Here is a 20,083-nt window from a genome sequence, read left to right as displayed (position 1 = left end):
AGGGGTGGAAAATGGTATTTCCGACATCCTGAAGTTGGACAGGGGTGGGGGTGCCTCGGTCCTTCCTGGGTAGGCCAGCGAGTCACTGTCCAGCTTGGCCGGGCTTCGGGATGCCCAGGGGGCCCAGGTCATGTAATCCACCAGAGTGGCGCTCTCCCCCTCAGACCCTGCAGGTCCGGAGCCCAGCCCAGGGGATGGGGCCTGCTCCCTGCCCACATCCTACAGGCCTCCAGCTGCTCCGGGAGAGTGGTGGGCGGACACTGGGCTGCAGCCTTGAGTGCCCAGGCCTCTGAGAGGGTTCAGTCCCGTGGGCTTTCCTGAGCATCCATTGGGCACCTGCCAGGAGCCTCCACCTGTGGGTCCAGGTAGCCAGGAGAGGCCGGGCGCCCAAGCATCGGGCTACAGGCCGGGGCCGGGGATATTTTGGGGCCAGAGAGAGAGAGAGCTAACTGTATCCCGGCAGAAACTCCTCACTTTTGGTTTTAAAACCCTCAATCATCGTGCCCCCTCCTTCCTCACCTCTCTACTCTCCTACTACAACCCGGCCTGCACACTTTGCTCCTCTAATACCAACCTTCTCACCGTACCTCGATCTCATCTATCTCACCGCCGACCTCTCGCCCACATCCCGCCTCTGACCCGGAACGCTCCCCTCATCATATCCGACAATGAATCTCCCCTCCTCCAAAGCCTTATTGAAGGGCCATCTCCTCCAAGAAGCCTTCCCTACCTAAGCCCTCCTTTCCTCCTCTCCCACTCCCTTCTACGTCGCCCTGACTTGCTCCTTTTGTTCTTCCCTCCTCCCAGCCCCACAGCACTTATGTCCCTATGTGTCATTTATTTATATCTAATAATGTCAGTCTTCCGCTCTAGACTGTTAGCTTGTCGTGGGCAGGGAATGTGTCTGTTATATTGTTATACTGTACTCTCCCGAGCGCTTGGTAAAGTGCTCTGCACACAGTAAGTGCTCAATAAATACAATTGACCAACGGCTCCCAGGCCCTCCCTACCACCCCAGCAGGGTCGGTGTCCCCGGGGAGGGGCCGAGGAAGGGGCTGAGTGTTGACTCCACTGCCCCGGTCGGGGAGCGGAGACGGAGGGGCGACGAGGACCCTGGAGTGGCCGTCAACCTAGTAGGCCACCTTGGGCTTCTCTGGTGCGGGGCTGAGCTTCTTGAGCGTCTTCTTGATGCGTAGAGCGGTGAGGCGTGAGGAGGGATTTGGGTACCAGCATTCCCGCATGGTCTTCACCAGGACAGAGAGCAGCTGAGGTGGGAGGGAGTGGGGAAAACGCGGAAGGAGGGAGGGATGGGGGACCGGGGGAAGATGGGGAAGGTGGAGGGAGGCGGGGAGAAAGAAGGTAAAGGCAGAGCGGGAAGATGAGGGAGAGAGGGAAGGGGAAGAGGCATTTAGACAGACAAGCACCCCCCACAATCCGCCCACCAGCTTCAAGAGGGTGTCCGGTCTCAGTTGGTCAATCATATGTATTGAGCGCTTACTGTGTGCAGATCACTGTACTAAGCGCTTGGGAGAGTATTTTATGATAATAAACAGGCACATTCCCTGCCCACAAGGAGCTTACAGTCTCGAGGGAAAATAGCCCATGCCTTCTGAGTTCTTCTTCTCCTCCCTCCAGGGCAGGGGGCATACTCCCGCTTTCCTCCACCTGGACAGCCCCATCCAGAGCCCCCTCCCTAACCCCAGGGAATATGCCAGGCTGCCTACCTGAGGGAACAGATCTCTGTCAGCCAGTCATCAGTCGTATATACTGAGTGCTTACTGGGTGCAGAGCACTGTACTAAGCTCTTGGGAGAGCACAATAAAATAGACACATTCCTTGCCCACAACAAGCTGTCTAGAGGGAGAGATTAATAGAAATAAATAAATGACAGATATGGACAGAAGTGCTGTAGGGCTTGGGTGGGGGGTCGGGGGTGAATAAAGGGAGCAAGTTGGGTGACGCAGAAGGGAGTGGGAGAAGAGGAAAGGGGGCTTAGTCAGGGAAGGCTTCTTGGAGGAGATGGGCCTTCAGTAAGGCTTTGGAGGAGGGGAGAGTCACTGTACGAGGAGGGAGGGCACTCTAGGCACTGAGTCTGTCTGACCGCCCCTCCAAATGGGGCTGGAAGTCACTCCCCAAACAATCAGTGGTATACTCTGCACACAAAAAGCGCTCAATCAATGCTATTGATTGATCAAATGCTTGTTCAGGGCTTACTGTGAGCAGAGCACCATCCTGAATGCTCAAGAGACAACAATAGAGTTGGAAGGTGTGATCAGATCCAGGGCTTCTTCTGCCCCCACCCGGCTTCACCACCAACCAAGGGGACTCACCGAACCACAACCATCCCCAACCACCACGGGGGGAAAACCAGGATGGGACCCGAGGGGAGGAGGGGATCTCGGTAGCTCTCGGCCCACTCAGACCCCTCTGCCACCCTGCAGTCCGTCTAGACTGTAAGGTCGTTGTGGGCAGGGATTGTGTCTGTTTATTGTTCTCTCGTACTCCCCCAAGCACTTAGACAGTGCTCTGCATACAGCAAGCAGAGCACTGCACACAGGGAAGCAGAATGGCCTAGTGGCAAGAGCACGGGCTTGGGAGTCAGAGGTCTGGGTTCTAATTCCAGCTCCGCCACTTGTCCTGATTAGCTTGTATCTACCCCAGTGCTTAGAACAGCGCTTGGCACATAATAAGAGCTTAACAAATACCATAATAGGAATAATAATAATTAATAATAATAAGCTCTCACTGAGTATGATTGACTGGCCGCAGCAGGAGGGATGGGTGCCCACGGCCCGAGACCTAGGGTCCCGGATAATTGGCCCCTTCCCGAGACCCCCGCCCCACCCGCCACGGCTCCTCACCGGGTCGGCTGCCAGCCGGTTGTGGATGGTCGGTCTCTGCTGGTCCACACAAACCACCTTCTTCATGTCCTCGAAGCTGGGGTCGCTGGGCACCAGGTCAAAGAAGGGCGGCCTGTACTCCTCCACCATGCCTGGCACAGTGGGAGGCAGCAAGAGGAGTGGTTGGGGGGGGGTGTTTCTGCAGCCGAAGACCCCAGCCTGCCCACCTGTCCCTAAGGGCCACGGCCCAAGGGAAGCTTGGGTGGGTAGTGGTTACCAGTCACCAGTACTACCTAGAGGCAGGGGACCCCGGGGCCATCCTCCCCATCATCATCAGCGGTATTTATTGAGCGCTCACTATGTGCAGAGCAGCACATAGTACACAGAAACCGAAGCAGAATGGACTAGTGGATAGAGAACGGGTCTGGGAGACAGAAGCACCTGAGTTCTAATACCAGCTCCGCCACATGAGAGCTGGGGGACCTAGGGAAGTCACTTCACTTCTCTGTGTCTCAGTTACCTCGACTGTAAAAGGGGGATTAAGACTATGAGCCCCATGTGGGACAGGGAGTGTGTCCAACTTGATTAGCTCGGATCTACCTCAGCACTTAGAACTTGACACATAGTAAGGGCTTAACAACTAGCATCATTATTATTATCGTTATTACTGAGCACTTGGGAGAGTGCTATGCAACAAGTTGGGAGACACGTTCCCTGCCCACGGTGAGTTGAATCTCTCTCTTCCTTGGTGCCTGCCTGGTTAGCCTGAGATCGGGCTATACGATTCCGGGAGGTTCCATCCCTGGGCGGAAGAGGGGTTGTAGGGGAGGGAAGAAGCCTGTCTGGGGGAACCTCCATCCTAAACAGAGGGAAGTGTTGGTGGGGAGACGGAATGAACAGGGGGCCTTGGGAGAGATTTGGAAGTAACCAACAGGAAGGAGGTTAACAGCAACAGAGAGACAGAGAGAAACCTCTCTCTGTAATCTGGGGTGTTAATTTTGCATCGTCTGCATAAATCTGTCTGAAGCAGCATGGCCTAGTGAATAGAGCACAGGCCTGGAGTCAGAAAGACCTGAGTTCTCATCTCGGGTCCCCCACTTGTCTGCTGTGTGACCTTGAGCAAGTCACTTAACTTTTCTGTGCCTCAGTTACCTCATATATCAAATGGGGATTAAGACTGGGAGCAGTGAACATTTCTACCGACTCTATTGAAGTGTACTCTCCCAAGCGCTCAGCACAGTGCTCTGCACACAGTAAGTGCTCAATCAATATGATTGTTGACTGATCGCCTGGACTGCCACCTATGATATTAGAAAGAATAATTGATAGGAGAGATCGGGTGGAAGATCCAGGTGTGAGGGGTCAGAGATTGGATGGCCCAGCCTCCCTGGTCAGACCGGGCCCAAGGGCTTCGCGGGCTCTCTGGGCGGCCGTCCAGCCAGCGTCCTCCGACTGCCCGTGGCCACCCGCCCCTAATCAGCTCGGCACACAACAGAGCCTCGGGGAGGCCGCCGGCCCGCTAATCAGCAGGCCGGGCGCTGACACCAGATTATGCTGTTTATAATTCACAGCAAACCGGCCGGGTTTCACGGCCTCAGCTGAGGGGGTGGCGGAGGCTGGGCTGGAGCGGGGAGGGAGGGAGGGCCAGAGAGGGCCAGAGCAAGAGAGAGGGAAGGAGAAAAAGAGAGTGAGAGAGAAAGAGAGTGAAAGTGCGAGAGTGAGCAAGTATAGCATGTGAGAGACAGCAAGAGAGGGTGAGAGAGAAAGAACAAAAGAGAAAAGGAGTGAGAGAGAGAGAGCGAGAGACCAAGAGAGAGCCGGAGACAAAGAGAGCAAGAGAGAGAAAGAGAGCAAGGGAGAAGGGGAGAGCAAGAGAGTGAGAAAGAGAGGGTGAAAGAGAGCAAGAGAGAGTGGGAGAGCAAGAGAGAGTGGAGAGCAAGAGAGAATAAGAGAGAAAGAGAGTGAGAGAGGGTGAGAGAGAGCGAGCAAGAGAGGGAGAAAGAGTGAAAAAGAAGAACAAGAGGCCCCCAGTGGTCCCATACCCCTTGGTGGGCCTGGGACCCCAGAATCCTGGTCCCCCCGCCCAAACCTGTCCCTGGAGGCGGGGCTGGACCGGGGAACCCCACTCCCCAGCCTGTTGCCCGCGGGGCCCTCACCGTTGACCATGGTCCGGCGGGCGATCTCCCACAGCACCAGGCCAAAGGCCCAGACGTCCGTCCGCTTGTAAGACTCAAAGCAGTCCGTGCGGATCTGCTCGTCCAGCACCTCGGGCGCCATGTAGCGCTTGGTGCCCACCCGGGGGTTGTGGCCGAGGTCCAGGTAGTCGCTGGTCTGGGAGTGCATCACCGCCAGGCCTGTGGGCACAGGGGGCACGGTCCTCAATCCAGCCCCCAGAAGCTGGCTCAGAACCCCCTTTCCCCAGCGCTTAATACAGTGTCTAGGACAAAGTAAGTTCTAAACAGATACCATCATTATTATTATTCTGATTAGACTGGCCCTTTCCTAGAGAGGCCACCATACTTTCTCCCTGACTGGTCAAGGTTTCCAGAGGTCATCACATCCATCCCGTTGCCTTTGGGTTTAAACGCCCCTCTCCAGCCCGGTCCGACAGTGGGCAATCTCATCCCGGAGTACACCAGGGACCCCAGCCCCTGGAACGGACCAAAGCAGGTGTATAGGGGCCTTGGAAGCTGGGGAGCAGAGGGGGTCCTAAAAGTGAGGGGTGGGGCCCGAGGAGCAAGTCGGGAGGCCTGGGGGACGGGCTGGCACAGGGTCAGAGATTCTGCCCAGGTCTTAGAAGCCCACACTTTCCGGGACTCTGCCCAGGCTGAGGGAGGGGACCCAAGAGTCCTCTCCCGCTCCAAACCTGGCCCCGCAGACTGGTCTCCCCCGCCAGAAGCAGGTCCCACCTCACACTTACATCCAGCCCAGCCCCTCCCCCAGGCTGGCCTTTAACCCCACCTCCAGCCCCCAGCCCAGTTCCACCACCATCCCTGGCCCCCAGCCCGGCCCTGCCCCTACCACCACCAGCCTCCAACCCGGTTGTACCACCACCGGCCCCCAACCTGGCCCTCATCCTCACAACCTCCCCCTAGACAGGCCTCGGCGCCACCGCCGGCCTCCAGCCCGGCCCCACCACCACCACCAACCGCCAGTCTGGCCCCCCACCCCCCAACTGGCCCCCAGTCCAACCCCACCCCACCGGCCTCCAGCCCGGCCCTCACCCAGGTCGGCGATGCAGCACTGCAGGTTGCTCTTGACGAGCACGTTGCGGCTCTTGAGGTCACGGTGGGCGATGGCCGGCTTGCCCTGCGTGCCGAAGATCTCCATGTGCAGGTGCACCAGGCCGCAGGCCGCCGACAGCGCCAGCTGCAGGGCCATGGCGGGCTCCAGGGCCGAGCGCTGCAAGAAGTCGAACAGCGAGCCGTGCTCGTGGAAGTGCGTGATCAGCCAGAGTTGGGTGCTCGAGCTCCGAGACGTCATGTCCGAGGCGATGAAGCCTGGGGCCGAGAGGGCCGGCGCCGGTCACCTCCTGTGGCCCGTGACCCTCCCCCTCCCTTCCCCTGACGGTCTGGCCCGGGGCTCCCCCGCGGGGTCTGTGACCCTCGATCTGGACCCTGGGGACTCTGGGGATTGTGGGTTTTAGGGAGTGACCTCCCTCACACCAGTTTGGAGGTCTGATCTGGGGGTCGGGGGATGCCACTGGTGGTCCCAAATCTGCTGAACAAGAATTGTACTTTCCAAGGACTTAGTACAGTGCTCTGCACCCAGTAAGTGCTCAATAAATATGACTGAATGAATGACCCATTCCTCTGGATTGTTGCTTTGCCTTCCATCAAGCCCTCAGCCCTGCAACTGCCCTCGGGACCCCAGCCCCTGTTCCCAGCCCAGCCCCTGCCCAGCCTCGTACCGATTTCCCAGCCCCAGGCCCCTCCACCCCATTTCTGACCCTTCTCCAGTTCCCAGCCAGACCTTAGGTCCTAGACCTAGGCCCAAACCCCATCCCAAGCTCCACCCCCCTCCGTCCCCAGCCCAGTCCCTGAGTCCAGGCCGTCCCAAGGTCCCAGACCTGACCCAGATCCAGTCCTCAGGCTGACCCCAGGCCCCCAGCACCCCCAGCCCTTGACCTCCAACAAGTCCCAGCCCCACCCAGCAGCTGCTGGTGGCCCCCTCACCCAGGATATTGTCATGGCGCAGCAGCACGGTGTTGTAGATCTCCGTCTCCCGGAACCAAGACTGCTCGTCCCGCGACGAGAAGATCTTGACGGCCACGTTCTCCCCATGCCACAGGCCCCGCCACACCTCACCGTAGCGACCTTTGCCTGAGGGCAGTCGGGGAGGGGTCAGCCCCTTGTCCAAGCCCCCTCTATGACCCCCCCTTCCTTCCCCAAGGGACCTTGAGGGCAAAGGGGATGGGGTCCCAGTGTTCCCCATCTCCCCTGCGGTCCGGAGGAAAGGAGGTAGGCTCAGGCTGCAGCAAGAGGGACTTAAGTTAGACATTTAAAAGAATTTCCTCATGGGAAGGAGCTGGGGGGCAGTGCCTGACAAGGTTGAGGGTTCCCCAGATCTGGGGCAAGACTCTCACTGACTAGGTGGCTGACAGAGTTCTGGCTGGAAAGTGGGGGCAGAATTGAGAAACAGTGTGGCTTAGTGGATAAAGCCCGGGCCTGGGAGTCAGAAGGACCTGGGTTCTAGTCCCGGCTCCGCCACCTGCCTGCTATGTAACCTAGGGCAACTCGTTTCACTTCTCTGGCCTCAGTTTCCTCATCTGTCAAATGGGGATTAGGGCTGTGATCTCCACCTGGGACATAGAATCAGTTCGACCCAGTGCTTAGAACAGTGCCTGGCACACAGTAAGTGCTTAACAAAATACCATTAAAAAAAAAAAGAGTTAGGAATGGAGGCCGCACAGAAGGCGGGGGAAGGCTGGAGCAAAAGAGGGTCAAAACTCAGGCTTCTGGCAGCACCTGGGCCGGGGTGGGGAGGGAAGGGAAGGCTAGGGTCTCTGCAGGGAGCGGGGGTCCTCATTCTCCTCCGGCCATCCTCACGCCCAACCTTTCTCTCAGCCGGCCCTGCTCACCCACACATTCTGCCAGTGTGATCTGGCGAGCCACCGTCCGCTGCACCAGAAATGGCAAGCCCGAGCCACTGCCCGTGGTGCAGTCACTGTCCAGTAGGTCCTGGGGCCAAAATAATAATAGTAATAAAAATATTAATAATAGTAACAATGGTATTTGTTAAATGCTTACTATGTGTCAAGGACCATTCTAAGTTCTGGAGTAGATACAAGTTAATCAGGTGAGTCCCTGTTCCACATGGGGCTCACAGCCTTCATCCCCCTTTTCCAGATGAGGGAACTGAGGCCCAGAGAAATGAAGTGACTTGCCCAAGGTCACACAGCAAATGGCACAGCTGGGATTAGAACCCAGGTCCTTCTGATTCCCAGGCCTGGGCTCTAGCCACGAGGCTGTGCTACTTCCCTGATCAGGCCAGAGGCTGGGGGGTTGGGTGGGGTGGTTGATGGGGTCAGAGGGCAGGCTGCCCACCTCTGCACCCAGACAGCTGGTGTGGGGCTGCCCGAAGGAAGGGGGAGGGTTGGAATGGCTATATGACCACTTACTTCTGCCTGCCTGTCCCTCCCTCCCTCCGTCTACCTCTTCTACTGCCTCTGTGCCTCCACCTCTTCCCTCATCCCTCCCTCCAACCAGCATGGCCTTATGGATAGAGCACAGATCTGGGAGGCAGAAGGTCATGGGTTCTAATCCTGTCTCCGCCACTTGTCTGCTGTGTGACCTTGGGCAAGTCACTTCACTTCCTCTGGGCCTCAGTTCCCTCATCTGTGAAACAGGGATTAAGACTGGGAGCCCTGTGTGGGACAAGGACTGTGTTCAACCCAATTATCTTGTATCTACCCCAGTGCTTAGAACAGTGCCTGGCACATAGTAAGCCCTTAACAAATACCATAATTATTATTATTATCCACTTTGTCTACTGCCTCTGCCTCCACCTCTCTCCCTCATCCATCCGTCCTGTCTTGTGTCTCCCAGCGTGCTGTTCCTCGTCTGGTTTCCGGCCTCATCCCCCCCGGCCCAGCCCCGGGCCCTCACCCCCAGCAGGCTGTCCCCGCTGTCGGAGGTCTTGAGGACGAGGCTGGACTCTCCGAGCTCCCGGCTCTGCAGCAGCCGCTTCTCCCTCCGATGGCGGCGCCAGCCCAGCCGCCAGCAGGCCAGAGCCCCCAGCACCAGCAGCGCGACCAGCGCCAGCCCCGGGCCCAGGATCAGCGGCAGCTGGTCGCTCGGCGGTGGTTCCCCTGAAGGCCTCGGCTCCTCTGGGGTGTCGGTGGGGGAGAGAGAAGGGAGTTGCCTCAATCAGCCCCTTCCCCCCCAGGCTCAATTCCAGCTCCCCCCTACTCCCTCCTGACCCTGGGAACCCCACGGATGCGTTGGGGCCGGGACGGGGGCGGGTGTCACCAGTGGGTGCAGGTGGGGAGGGGCTGAGGGGTCCTGGGAGGAGGGAAGGGGATTGTGGAGGGGGCGGGGATCCCGATGGCACCCAGGTGAGCCGGGCTGGGTGTGTTTAAGGGTTCACGACGGGGGGGGGGGGGGGGGGGTTAGATGCGGCTAGGTGTGGGATCGTGATTGGGTGTAGGTAAGTGGGGCTGGGTGTGCGAGACTGAGGGGGTCACAACTGTGGGCAGGGAAGCGGCGCCGGGTCTGTGGGGAGGTCACCCTTGCGTGTAGGTGATGCTTGTGGGGGTCACAATTACGTGCAGGTGAGTGGGGCTGGGTGTGAGTAGGGTTACAATTGTGTGCAAGTAAGTTGGGCTGGGTATGGCGGGTGTCACACGTGTGAGGATGAAGGGTGCTGGGTGTGGCTGTGCGGGGTGTCTCCTCCCCCCGTCCCCGGGAACTGGGGTGCACGGCAGGCGGGTGGTCGTACGAGGCAGGTCCAGGCTGATGTTCTGGTTGCACATGTGGCTGTGGCAGCAGCGCAGGGCGATCACCTCCTTCGGGAAGCCCAGGCAGGTCTCCTGGTAGTTGCTCCGCCCGCAGTTCTTGGTGACGTACGGGGGGTCGTCCCGGGGTCTCACGGCCGCCACTAGGCACCAGGCCCCCCGGCACGTGCTCTGGAGGCAATGAGACCCCTCACACACGCACGTCACGTTTCCTGCAGGAAGGACCCCCGGCCCGGCCCGGCTGGTCAGCGGCATCCTGAGAGCCCTCCGGCTCTGCCCCGGGCCAGCGCCTCCACAGAAACTAATAATAATCACCGCGGTATCTGCCGAGCGCTTACTGTGTGCCCAATGCTGTACTAAGCGCAGGGGTGGAAAAAAAGAGAATCGGGTGGGATACAAGTCCCTCTCCCACATTGGGCTCACAGCCTGAGAGGAAGGAGAAAATGTCCTGAATCCCCATCTCACAGGTGAGTGAACTGAGGCCCGGAGAACAATAATAATAATAATAATTTGGTATCTGTTAAGTGCTTACTATGTGGCAGGCACTCGGGTGGATATGAGCAAATCGGGTTGGACGGAGTCCTTGTCCCACATGGGGTTCACAGTCTCAATCCCCATTTTACAGATGAGGTAACAGGCACAGAGAAGCAAAGTGATTTGCCCAAGGCCACACAGCAGCCAAGGGGCAGAGCCAGAATTAGAATCCATGACCTTCTGACTCCCAGGCCCGTGCTTTAATCACTAGGACATGTTGCTTTGGCTCCAGACGTCCCCCTCTCATCTGTAAGCTCACTGTGGGGAGGGAATGTGTCTGTTATATTGTTGCATTTTGTTCTCTCCCAAGCATTTAGTACAGTGCTCTGCACACAGTAAGTGCTCAGTAAATATGATTGACTGACTACGGGCAGGGAACGTGCCTGCTAATTCTGTTGCTTCGTGCTCTCCACATAGTAAGCGCTCACTAAATACCAGAGTGACTGACCGACTGAGAGGGTGACTGGAGAAAAGGGGAAACTGAGGAGGAGTGGTGGGATGGTGGAGGAGATGCCCTGGAGGGGATGCCCTACATGAACCTACCCTGTTTTGCTACAAAGCCTATGGCAGATGGGCTTGTGGAGAGAGTAGTCAAAGGGAAGCTGGTCTCAGCCCCTTCTCTCTGCCCCCCGGCCCCAACTGGATGTACCCTGCCCCTACTTCCCCCCTCCCTCCTGCTCCCCTCCTTACAGTCTGTACACGATCTCCCCCTTTACTCAGCTTTGGGGGGACAGGGGAGGGGTCTCGGCCAGGCCGGGAGATGGGGGAGCCGTGGTGGTTGTCCCGGCTCGTTGGGGTCGGGGCAGGATCGAGCGAGCCGCAGGGCCATGGAAAGGCAGCCCGACTCCGGAGTCTCGGGGAGGACTGGACTGTGGGATCTGGGGGTGGACTGGGGGCATGGCTGATGGCGGGAAACCAGTTCCCCGGCCCCCGAGAGTACACTCGTGGGGTCTCTCCCGCCTTCCCCTTCCCCCACCGGCTTAGGCGCCTCCCAGGGACCCATCAGCCCAGTGGACCAAGCCAGACGGACTCAGGCTTCCCGTCTCCCGGTGCCCATCCCAGACTCACCATCCGTCAGGCCCAGGAGGGAGGCCAACAGTGCGGCTGCAATGCTGCTCCTGCCGGCGCTGGGGGCCATGATGCCTGCTGATCGGAGAGAGGGGTGGGCGATGAGCAGAGAACCCCCGGGGCCCGAACCGCCCCTGGGGGAGCAGGAGCTGCCTGGCTGCCTCCCTCTCCTGCCCCATGCGCCTGGCTCTGAGGAGGAGCACTGACCGCAAGGATCCTCTCAGATGAATGCCCTCCATGGGAGGATGGGCTTCCTGTGAGGGGCAAGGGCCGCGAGCCCAGGGACCACCCAGCCCTCCCGGTCCCGGAGCGAGAGAGGGGACCGGGAGTGAGGGAGGGTTGGGGGGGCAGGGTTCGGAGCAGGGCCTGGTGCGGAGGCTGGAGTGGGGGCCTGGCTCTCCCTTGGGCCCAGCTGCCCCTTCCCCAGCCCACTTCCCCAGGGTCTGCCTAGGGCCCGAGACCTCATCCACCCGGCCCCCTCCTCTGCTCGGACCGTCGGAGCTGAGCGGTTCCAGCTCCGAGCTCGGGTGCTGGCTGCGGGCTCTGGGGCCGGTTCTGGGGTGGGCTGGATGGGTGGACGGGGAGGGTGGACTGGGCGGGCAGACTGGGGGACAGACTGGGGGGGGCGGAGCCTCCCTTATCCACTCCATCGGGGATCCCATGGCCCCGTCTGGGGGAACGTCTCCCAGCTGCTGACTCGGGCGGGGGCCGGGCCTGGCGGAAGGGGAACCAAGGCCAAGATCAACAGGGAGAGGGATGCCCCTCCCCCAGCCCTCTAGTCCCGCCCCACTCCCCTGCACCCTTAGTCCCAGCACACCCCCAACTCTGCAGCTCCCTCCTCTCCCTCCCCCTGCCCCCTGATCCCAGCCCCCAGATCTTCCCTCTCCCCACCTTGTGCCCCTAACCCAATTCCTTGTGCCCCCTTCCTCGACTCCCTCTTCCTACCCCTCCAAGTCTCCCCCAGCCCCTCCCACTCCCTGCCCCCGACCCTGTGCCCCCTGCTCAATCCCTCATGCCCACCTCCTTCCACTCAGCTCCCAGCCCTCACCCAGCCCCCTCCCGCCTCAGCCTCCCAGGCTTCTGGGGGCCCCGCCGGGTAGCCTGGCCCCATCCCGTCCGGCCGACCGGCCGGCCGCGCTCTTGAACACAAACACGCTAATGTCCTCCATTTCCTGGCATTGAGGACACCACCCAGGCCCCGGCCCGGCCCGGGAACAGGAATCAAGATTGTTTAGATTGGGGACTGGATAGGGCAGGGAGTCACGCAAGCTGGCGGGGTTGAGGGCCCCTTCCCCGCGTCCTCCCTGGAGGCCGGGCCTGGCTGGATCTGGCCCTGCACCGCCCCCCCCAACCCCAACCTCGGCCCAGGGCCAGCCCCCTACCCTTGCCTCCTCTTGCTTCTCTTGCCCCTCCTCTTCTTCTTCCTCCCCCAGACCACCCTGCCCCTCTCCCCATACTGACTCCCAGCTTTCTCCCATCATTACTGTGGTATTTCTTCAGCGTTCACTCACCCAGTTGTGTATACTGAGGGCTTACTGCGTGCAGAGCACTGTACTAAGTGTTTGGGAGAATACAAGACAACAATATACGGATACAATCCCTGCCTACTCTGTGCTAAACCCGGGGGTAGATACAAGCTAATTTCAGTCCTCTTTTGTCCTTCCCCTTTCTCCTCCTGTCCTCCCCCTGACCCATCTCCAGCCCTACCTCCCCAGAACTCTGGGTCTTCCTCTCTCACGATCACCCTGAGAGGGTGCAGGCTTGGAGTTGGGGTTGTTGCCTATTTCCAGGCTCTCGGAGTTTCAGTTCCTTCTTTGGGGAGGGGGTGGCCCAGACTTGATGTCTCTGCATCCCCGGCTGAGTCAGAGGGAAAATGCTGAGCTGGAGAATTGGCAGGTGATGGGGCTCGGGGCATGGGGTTGGGACGGGCGTTCTGGGAGGGTGTTCTGGGAGGGCGGGGGGTGGGACCGTGGGAGGGGTCCGGCCCCAGGACTGGTCCCCGAGGGCATCATTTACGAGAAACTGCATGGCCTAGTGGCAAGAGCACAGGCTCAGGAGTCAGCGAATGTGGTTTCTAATCCGGGCTCTGCCACTTGTCAACAGTGTGACTTTGAGCCAGTCACTTCACTTCTCTGGGCCTCAGTTGCCTCATCTGTCAAATGGGGATGAAGACTGTGAGCCCCATGTAGGACGTGGACTGTGTCCAACCTGTGTCCTACCTTGTAACTACCCCAGTTCTTAGAACAGAGCCTGGCACATAATAAGCATTTAACAGATACCGTTATTATTATCATTACTAGGGAAACCTCGGCCTTGATTTTCCCACATGTGAAATGGGCCTAACCCATGGCGGACATGGAACCGGTGATGGCCAGGGTTCCCACAGGAAACCGTTCCTACTTCCACCCATTTCCGGCCGGGCCCACTGGCGGAGGGAGCATCCTGCCCACGGAACCACCCTGACCACTCTTTCCTGGGCAGCTGCCTGACTTGGCCTCAAACTCCTGGAGACCTAGAGAGGTCAATTTGCCCCTGTCAGTGCATGGGACCAACCCAGATCTCCCCCCTTTATGGAGCAGAATCCACAGGCTCCCTCACTCGCCCTCTCCCCGTGTCACCTAACCTTAGCTTCCGGACAGTTCACCCTGATTTCTCCCCCAAATCTCTCATCCTGCAGCTGCCTCCCATGTTCCGAAGGAGAAACGGAAGGGTCTAGATCTGCTGCTTCCTATTTGGTAGTGGACTGGGAGACAGTACCCTTGGGTTCTGGATCCCTCTCTCTCCAACACCCTCCAGGCCCCCCCGGATTCTGTGGTCTCTCAACTCTTTCCCTCCCTTGCCCGGGATGGCCCCAAGGGTAAAACCTATTGGGGTCACAGCCTTGGAGGGGGAGCCAGCGTGTTAGGGGGTACCCCCGTCCAAAGGACTAGGCTGTAAACTTCTGGATGGCAGAAATCATGTTTTTTAATTCCACTGGATTCTCCCAAGTGCTTCGTCTACGCTTGCACCCAGCAGGTGCTCAAGAAATGCTGTTGGCTGACAGAGTTCTGCTACTTATGAAGTCAGTGGGGGAGAGGGAGAGTACGGGCCCAGGAGGCAGATGACTTGGGCCTGCTATGTGACCTCGGGCAAGTCACTTAACTATTCTGTGCCTCAGTCTCCTCATCTATAAAATGGGATTCTTCCTCTCCCTTAGAACGTAAGTCCCGTGTGGAATCGGGAACATATCCAACCTGATTAGTTTGTTCATTCATTCATTCAATCGTATTTATTGAGCACTTACTATGTGCAGGGCACTGTACTAACTGCTTGGAACGTACAATTCGGCAACAGATAGAGACAATCCCTGCCCAACAACGGGCTCACAGTCTAAAAGGGGGAGACAGAGAGTAAAATAAAACAAGCTTGTCTACCGCAGTGCTTAGTACAGCACATCATAAGCGCTTCGCAAATACTGAAATTATTATTAAATTACTACTACTAATAATAATTATAATTATGGTATTAGTTAAGCTCTTACTATGTGTCAGGTACTATATTAAGCACTGGGGTGGATATAAGCAAATCGGGTTGGATACAGTCCTTTGTCCCACATGGGGCTTACAGTCTCAATCTCCATTTTACAGACGAGGTAACTGAGGCACAGAGAAGTTAAGTGACTTGCCCAAGGTCACACAGCAGGTGGGGCCTGTGAGTCATGATCGGTCACCTGGCTGCAGTCCAACCAGGTTACTTCACTGCCTGCCCGATTCACTGCCTGCCCTGAGGCTCATCACCGGGAGGGTCTAACCCCTCGGGGGCAGAAAGGAGACTGAAAGTCCAGCAACCCCCATCCAGAAGAGGATGGGTATGAAGGGGAGGTGGGTGTTGGGTCAAGTCTTCCACTCTAATGCCCCTCACCATCTGCCAACCAGGGGAGGCTGCCCACATCCCCACCATCTCAGGTCTCTCCCTAGCCTAATCCAACCCCCTGCCACTCCCTCACTCAAAACCAACTACCCTCACCTCTTCCAGGAAGCCGTCCCAGATAGCTGTTAGCCAAAAGGGGCAGACTGAACCTTCCATCCACTACACTGGAGAATGGACGCTCGGGTCCTGAGTGGCCTCTCCCCTGGGTTCACTCATCCTAGCCGAACCATCCAGCCCCCCAGCACCGGCCCCTTCTGTAGCCCCAGGAATCGCTGCTCCAGGAATTCATCGAAAGTGCTCTTGATGCTGCCTGTATTTTATGCTGCTTTCCATGGGCCCAGAATCCCACAGGGCTTCAGAACGCGCTGGATAAAAAAGCATCTCGGTTTGTCCGTCTGTCTGTCAATCGTACTGATTGAGCACTTGCTCTGTGCAGAGCACTGTACTAAGCGCTTGGGAGAATACAATATAACAACAGAACAGACACATACCCTGCCCAAGACAAGCTTACAGTCTGTGTCCCTCAGGTCCAGGGGTCTCCTCTCGCCCGGAGGGCTTTTGGGGTTGGAAGAACAGCAATCCTGCCCCTCGGGAATGTGAGATTCCGGGCTCTGCCTCCGCTCTGCTTGCCCCTTTCCAAACGGAAGATTCCTAGCTCTCTGACCCCCTGCTCATCTTAGTGGTCCTTCTCCGGACCTGCCCCAGCCCCACTGTGCCCCCAAGTCTTCCCCAGTGCTGCAGGACCAGGCTTGTGGCAGGCTGTTTTCTGGGGAAGCCCAACTGTTATAAAGCAGCAGCGGAATGCCTTATCTTCCCAACCAAACCCTGTCCTCCCCGTCACTTTCCCATCACTGTAGACGGCATCACCATCCTTCCCGTCTCACAAGCCCGGAACCTTGGCCTTATCTTTGACTCCTCTCTCTCATTCAACCCATCACGAAAATCCTGTCAGTTCATCTTTGACAACATCAGTAAAATCTGCACTTTCCTCTCTATCCAAATCACTACCACGTTAATCCTATCATTTATCCTATCCTGCCTTGGTTACTGTATCAGTCTCCTTGTTGACCTCCCTGCCTCCTGTCTCTCCCCACTCGGGTCCATACTTCATTCAGCTGCCTGGATCACTTTTCTACAAATACTTTCAGGACACGTCTATCTCCTCACTCCTCAAAAACCTCCGGTGGTTGCCCATCCACCCCCATATTAAACAGAAACTCTCACCATTGGCGTTAAAGCACTCAATCACCTTGTTCCCTCCTACCTCATCTCACTACTCTCCTACTACAGCCCAGCCCGCACGCTTCGCTCCTCTAATGCCAACCTTCTCACTATACCTCGATCTCATCTATCTCACTGCCTACCTCTCGCCCACATTCTGCCCTCCCTCCTCAAATCTGGCAGACAATGACTCTCCTCACCCTCAAAGCCTTATTGAAGGCCCATCTCCTCCAAGAGGCCTTCCCTGACTAAGCCCCCCTTTCCTCTTCTCCCTCTCCCTTTTACATCACCCTGACTTGCTCTCTTTATTCAACCCCCCTCCCAGCCCCACAGCACTTATGTCCATATCATAATTTATTAATTTATCTTAATGTTGGTCTTCCCTCTAGACTGTAAGCTCCTTATGAGCAGGAAATGTGCCTGTTTATTTTTCTGTTGTACCCTCCCAGAGTAGTACAGTACTCTGCACCCGGTAAGCGCTCAATAAATAGAATTGACTGACTGACTAGGACTTCTGTTTTGACTTCTCTCTCCTTCCTGATGATGAGGAGGACCTCAGACAGCAAGCTCTGCCAGATTTGGGGTAGGGGCTTCTTCCCGTCCCTTCCCACTCTCTCCTGGAGGTTGCCAGGAGAGCGAGTGAGGGACTGAGACCATGGGGAGGTGGTGGAGGGTGTCCCACTCTAAGGGCACTGAGCCCACTTGGGAGGAGCTGAATTTATTCATTCGTTCATTTTAATCATATTTATTGAGTGCTTACTGTATGCAGAGCACTATACTAAGCACTTGGGAGAGGTAAATACAACAATAAACAGACACATTCCCTGACCACAATGAGCTTAGAGTCTGGAGGCAGGGGATACGGACATTAATATAGAGGAATAAATGCCGGATATGGGCATAAGTGTTGTGGGGCTGGGAGGGGGGAAGAACAAAGGGAGTAAATCAGGGTGACTCAGAAGAGAGTCGGAAAAGAGGAAAGGGTGAGCTTAATCAGGGAAGTCCTCCTGGAGGAGATGGGCCTTCAATAAGGCTTTGAGGGGTGGGGGGAGTCATCGTCTGTCGGATGAGAGGAGGGAGGGGGTTCCAGGCCAGAGGGAGGGGGTGGTGACAAGATAGGGGACATCGAGGCACTGTGAGAATCCAGGGAGGAGGGGCTGAGCCCACCCTAGGGCGACTGAGCCCTCCCGGGGAGGGAGCTGAGCCCACCCGGCAGGGGCAGTCCCCTCCCTCCTAAATTTTCATCTGCCCGGCCCAGCCCCCCATAAAGGGAACGCCCCTCCCTCCCTCCCTCCCACACCCCCATATCAGCCCCTCCCAACCCCGACACACACTCTCTCCGTCTCTCTGCGTGTCTCTCTGTCTCTGTGTGCCTGTCTCAGGGCGGGCGGGGCCCTGACTTCTCCCCGGCAAAGCACCCCGGCTTTCGGGAGGGAGGGGCGTCCGCGACCCCCAACCCACCCCCAGTCCAGGACCCTCGCCCCCCACTGACCTCTGGGGCCTGGCCGGTCCTGCGCCGCGGGGGCTGCGGGGCGTCTCCCCCTTTCGGCCTCCGGGGCCCGGGTTCGAGTCCGGCGGCGGGCCGGGGGCCGCCCGGAGGGCTCCGCTCCCCGCTCGTCCCCGCTGCCGCCGGGAAAGGCAGAAATGGTTCTTATTCCGGCTCCTTCCTGGCCTGGCCGGCGGCCACCCCCTCCCCCTAATAAACCGCTTCCGACTGCCCGCCCCCCCCCCGGCCGAACTTCAGGCTTTCCCCCCCCCGGGCCGGACGCCTCGCCCCTCCTCCAGGAAGCCCGCCCGGATTACCCCCTGCGCCTCCTTCGCCTCTCTCTGGCAGGAGGGTCGACGGTGGGGGAGTGGGAGAGGGCGGGGGTCACGGTTGGGGGGTGTCCGTCACTCCACACCACTCCCACGCCAGTCCTGCAGGGAAATCAATCAGTCGATGGTGTTCAGGGACCCTTACTGTGTGCAGAGCGCTAGGCTAAGGGCCTAATAACATGGGCCAAGCACCGTTCTAAGCGCTGGGGTGGTTACGAGGTCGTCAGGTGGTCCCATGTAGGGCTCGCCTTCTTCATCCCCATTTTACAGATGAGGTCCCTGAGGCACAGAGAAGTTCGGTAATTTGCCCAGTCACACAGCTCATAAGTGGCAGAGTAATAATAATAATGATGGCATTTGTTAAGTGCTTACTACGTGCCAAGCACTGTTCTAAGTGCTGGGGTTGATACAAGGTAATCGGGTTGTCCCACGTGGGGCTCACAGTCTTCATCCCCTTTTACAGATGAGGTCACTGAGGCACAGAGAAGTTAAGTGACTTGCCCAAAGTCATACAGCTTATAAGCGGCAGAGTAGGATTAGAACCCAAGACCTCTGACTCCCAAACCCGGGTTCTTTCCACTAAGCTACGCTGCTTCTCCTCGATAATAATAATAAAGGTGTTCGTTAAGCACTTACTACGTGCCGGTCACTATAGTAAGTGCTGGAATGGTTACTAGCAAATCAGGTTGGACACGGTCCCTTGTCCCCCGTGAGGCTCACGGTCTTAATCCCCAGAGGAGTGAATCGACCAAAGTCACACATTACAGAAGTGGCGGAGCCACGATTAGAATCCAGGTCCGTCTGACTCCCAGGTCCGGGCTCTATCCACTAGGCTATGCTGCTTCTCTGAGGTAGACACGATCCCTGTCTTCAGTGAGTCTACAGTCCAGTGGGAAAGGTCCAGGAGCTTGGAATTTTCTCCTTCCCACTCCCAGCTCTCTCACAGGGCCCTGGAGGGACTGACAGTGGTGAAATTGGGGTCCCGGGCACTGGGAAGAGACCCCATCCCTCCCACCTCTGGGACTCAGCCAGCCTAATAATAACACTAATAATAATAATAATAATAATAGTGGTATTTGTTAAGCGCTTACTATGTGCCAAGCCCTGTTCTGAGCACTGGGGTAAATACAAGGTAATCAAGTGGGACACAGTCCCTGTCCCCTATGGGGCTCACAGTCTTAACCCCCACATTACAGATGAGGTAACTGAGGTACAGAGAAGCAAAGCGACTTGCCCAAGTTCACAGAGCAGACGTGACTGAGCCTGAATTAGACCTCATGATCTGAATCCCAAGCCCGTGCTCTTTCCACTAGGTCATGCCACTTTCCTTGAGTTTCTAGAGCTGAGGAGCCGGTCAGTCCCGCAAGCCCTCAAACTTCCCAGCCAGGGGAGGTCCTCCCGGCCTCCAGGTCTCCAACCGCACACCGCTGCTGCCGAGCCCAGCGGATGGGGGTCCCGATTGTCGGGCAGGCCTTTTCCAGCCCCCCACTTTTACCAAGTCTAGCTCCCCACCGGCTCCAACCCACCAGCCCCATCCAACAGGCCCAGCCACGGAGGAGAATGGAGCTCCAGCGGGGAGGTCCGGGGAGGCCAGCTGGGCTCGAAATGGATGCCACGATGATGATCTGGGAGAGGGGGAGGTGGGAGTCTAGGACTTTGAGGGAGTGGATGTGGAAACAGGGCATGTAGGATGTTGTCATCCTTTGCCCCGCTCTGTCCCCAGCAACTGTCCCGGGGTGGA

At 57.8% G+C, this 20,083-nt stretch overlaps 1 protein-coding gene across 1 annotated transcript; it reads right to left on the bottom strand.

Annotated features, from left to right (window-relative positions):
* Nucleotides 1–912: 912 nt before the first annotated feature.
* ACVRL1 (activin A receptor like type 1) lies at nt 913–18,151 on the bottom strand. The gene is made up of 10 exons (XM_039913354.1): nt 18,020–18,151; nt 11,398–11,472; nt 9,780–10,007; nt 8,948–9,168; nt 7,921–8,020; nt 7,016–7,162; nt 6,065–6,340; nt 4,997–5,194; nt 2,862–2,992; nt 913–1,265 (listed from the first exon to the last, which is right to left on the bottom strand). The coding sequence occupies exons 2-10, from the start codon at nt 11,465–11,467 to the stop codon at nt 1,131–1,133; spliced, it is 1,506 nt and encodes a 501-aa protein (XP_039769288.1). The 5' UTR covers nt 11,468–11,472; nt 18,020–18,151; the 3' UTR covers nt 913–1,130.
* Between the last annotated feature and the right edge of the window lie 1,932 nt (nt 18,152–20,083).

Source organism: Ornithorhynchus anatinus, chromosome 10, assembly GCF_004115215.2.
Source record: "Ornithorhynchus anatinus isolate Pmale09 chromosome 10, mOrnAna1.pri.v4, whole genome shotgun sequence".
NCBI lineage: Eukaryota > Metazoa > Chordata > Mammalia > Monotremata > Ornithorhynchidae > Ornithorhynchus > Ornithorhynchus anatinus.
This window is presented reverse-complemented; position numbering and strand designations above follow the sequence as displayed.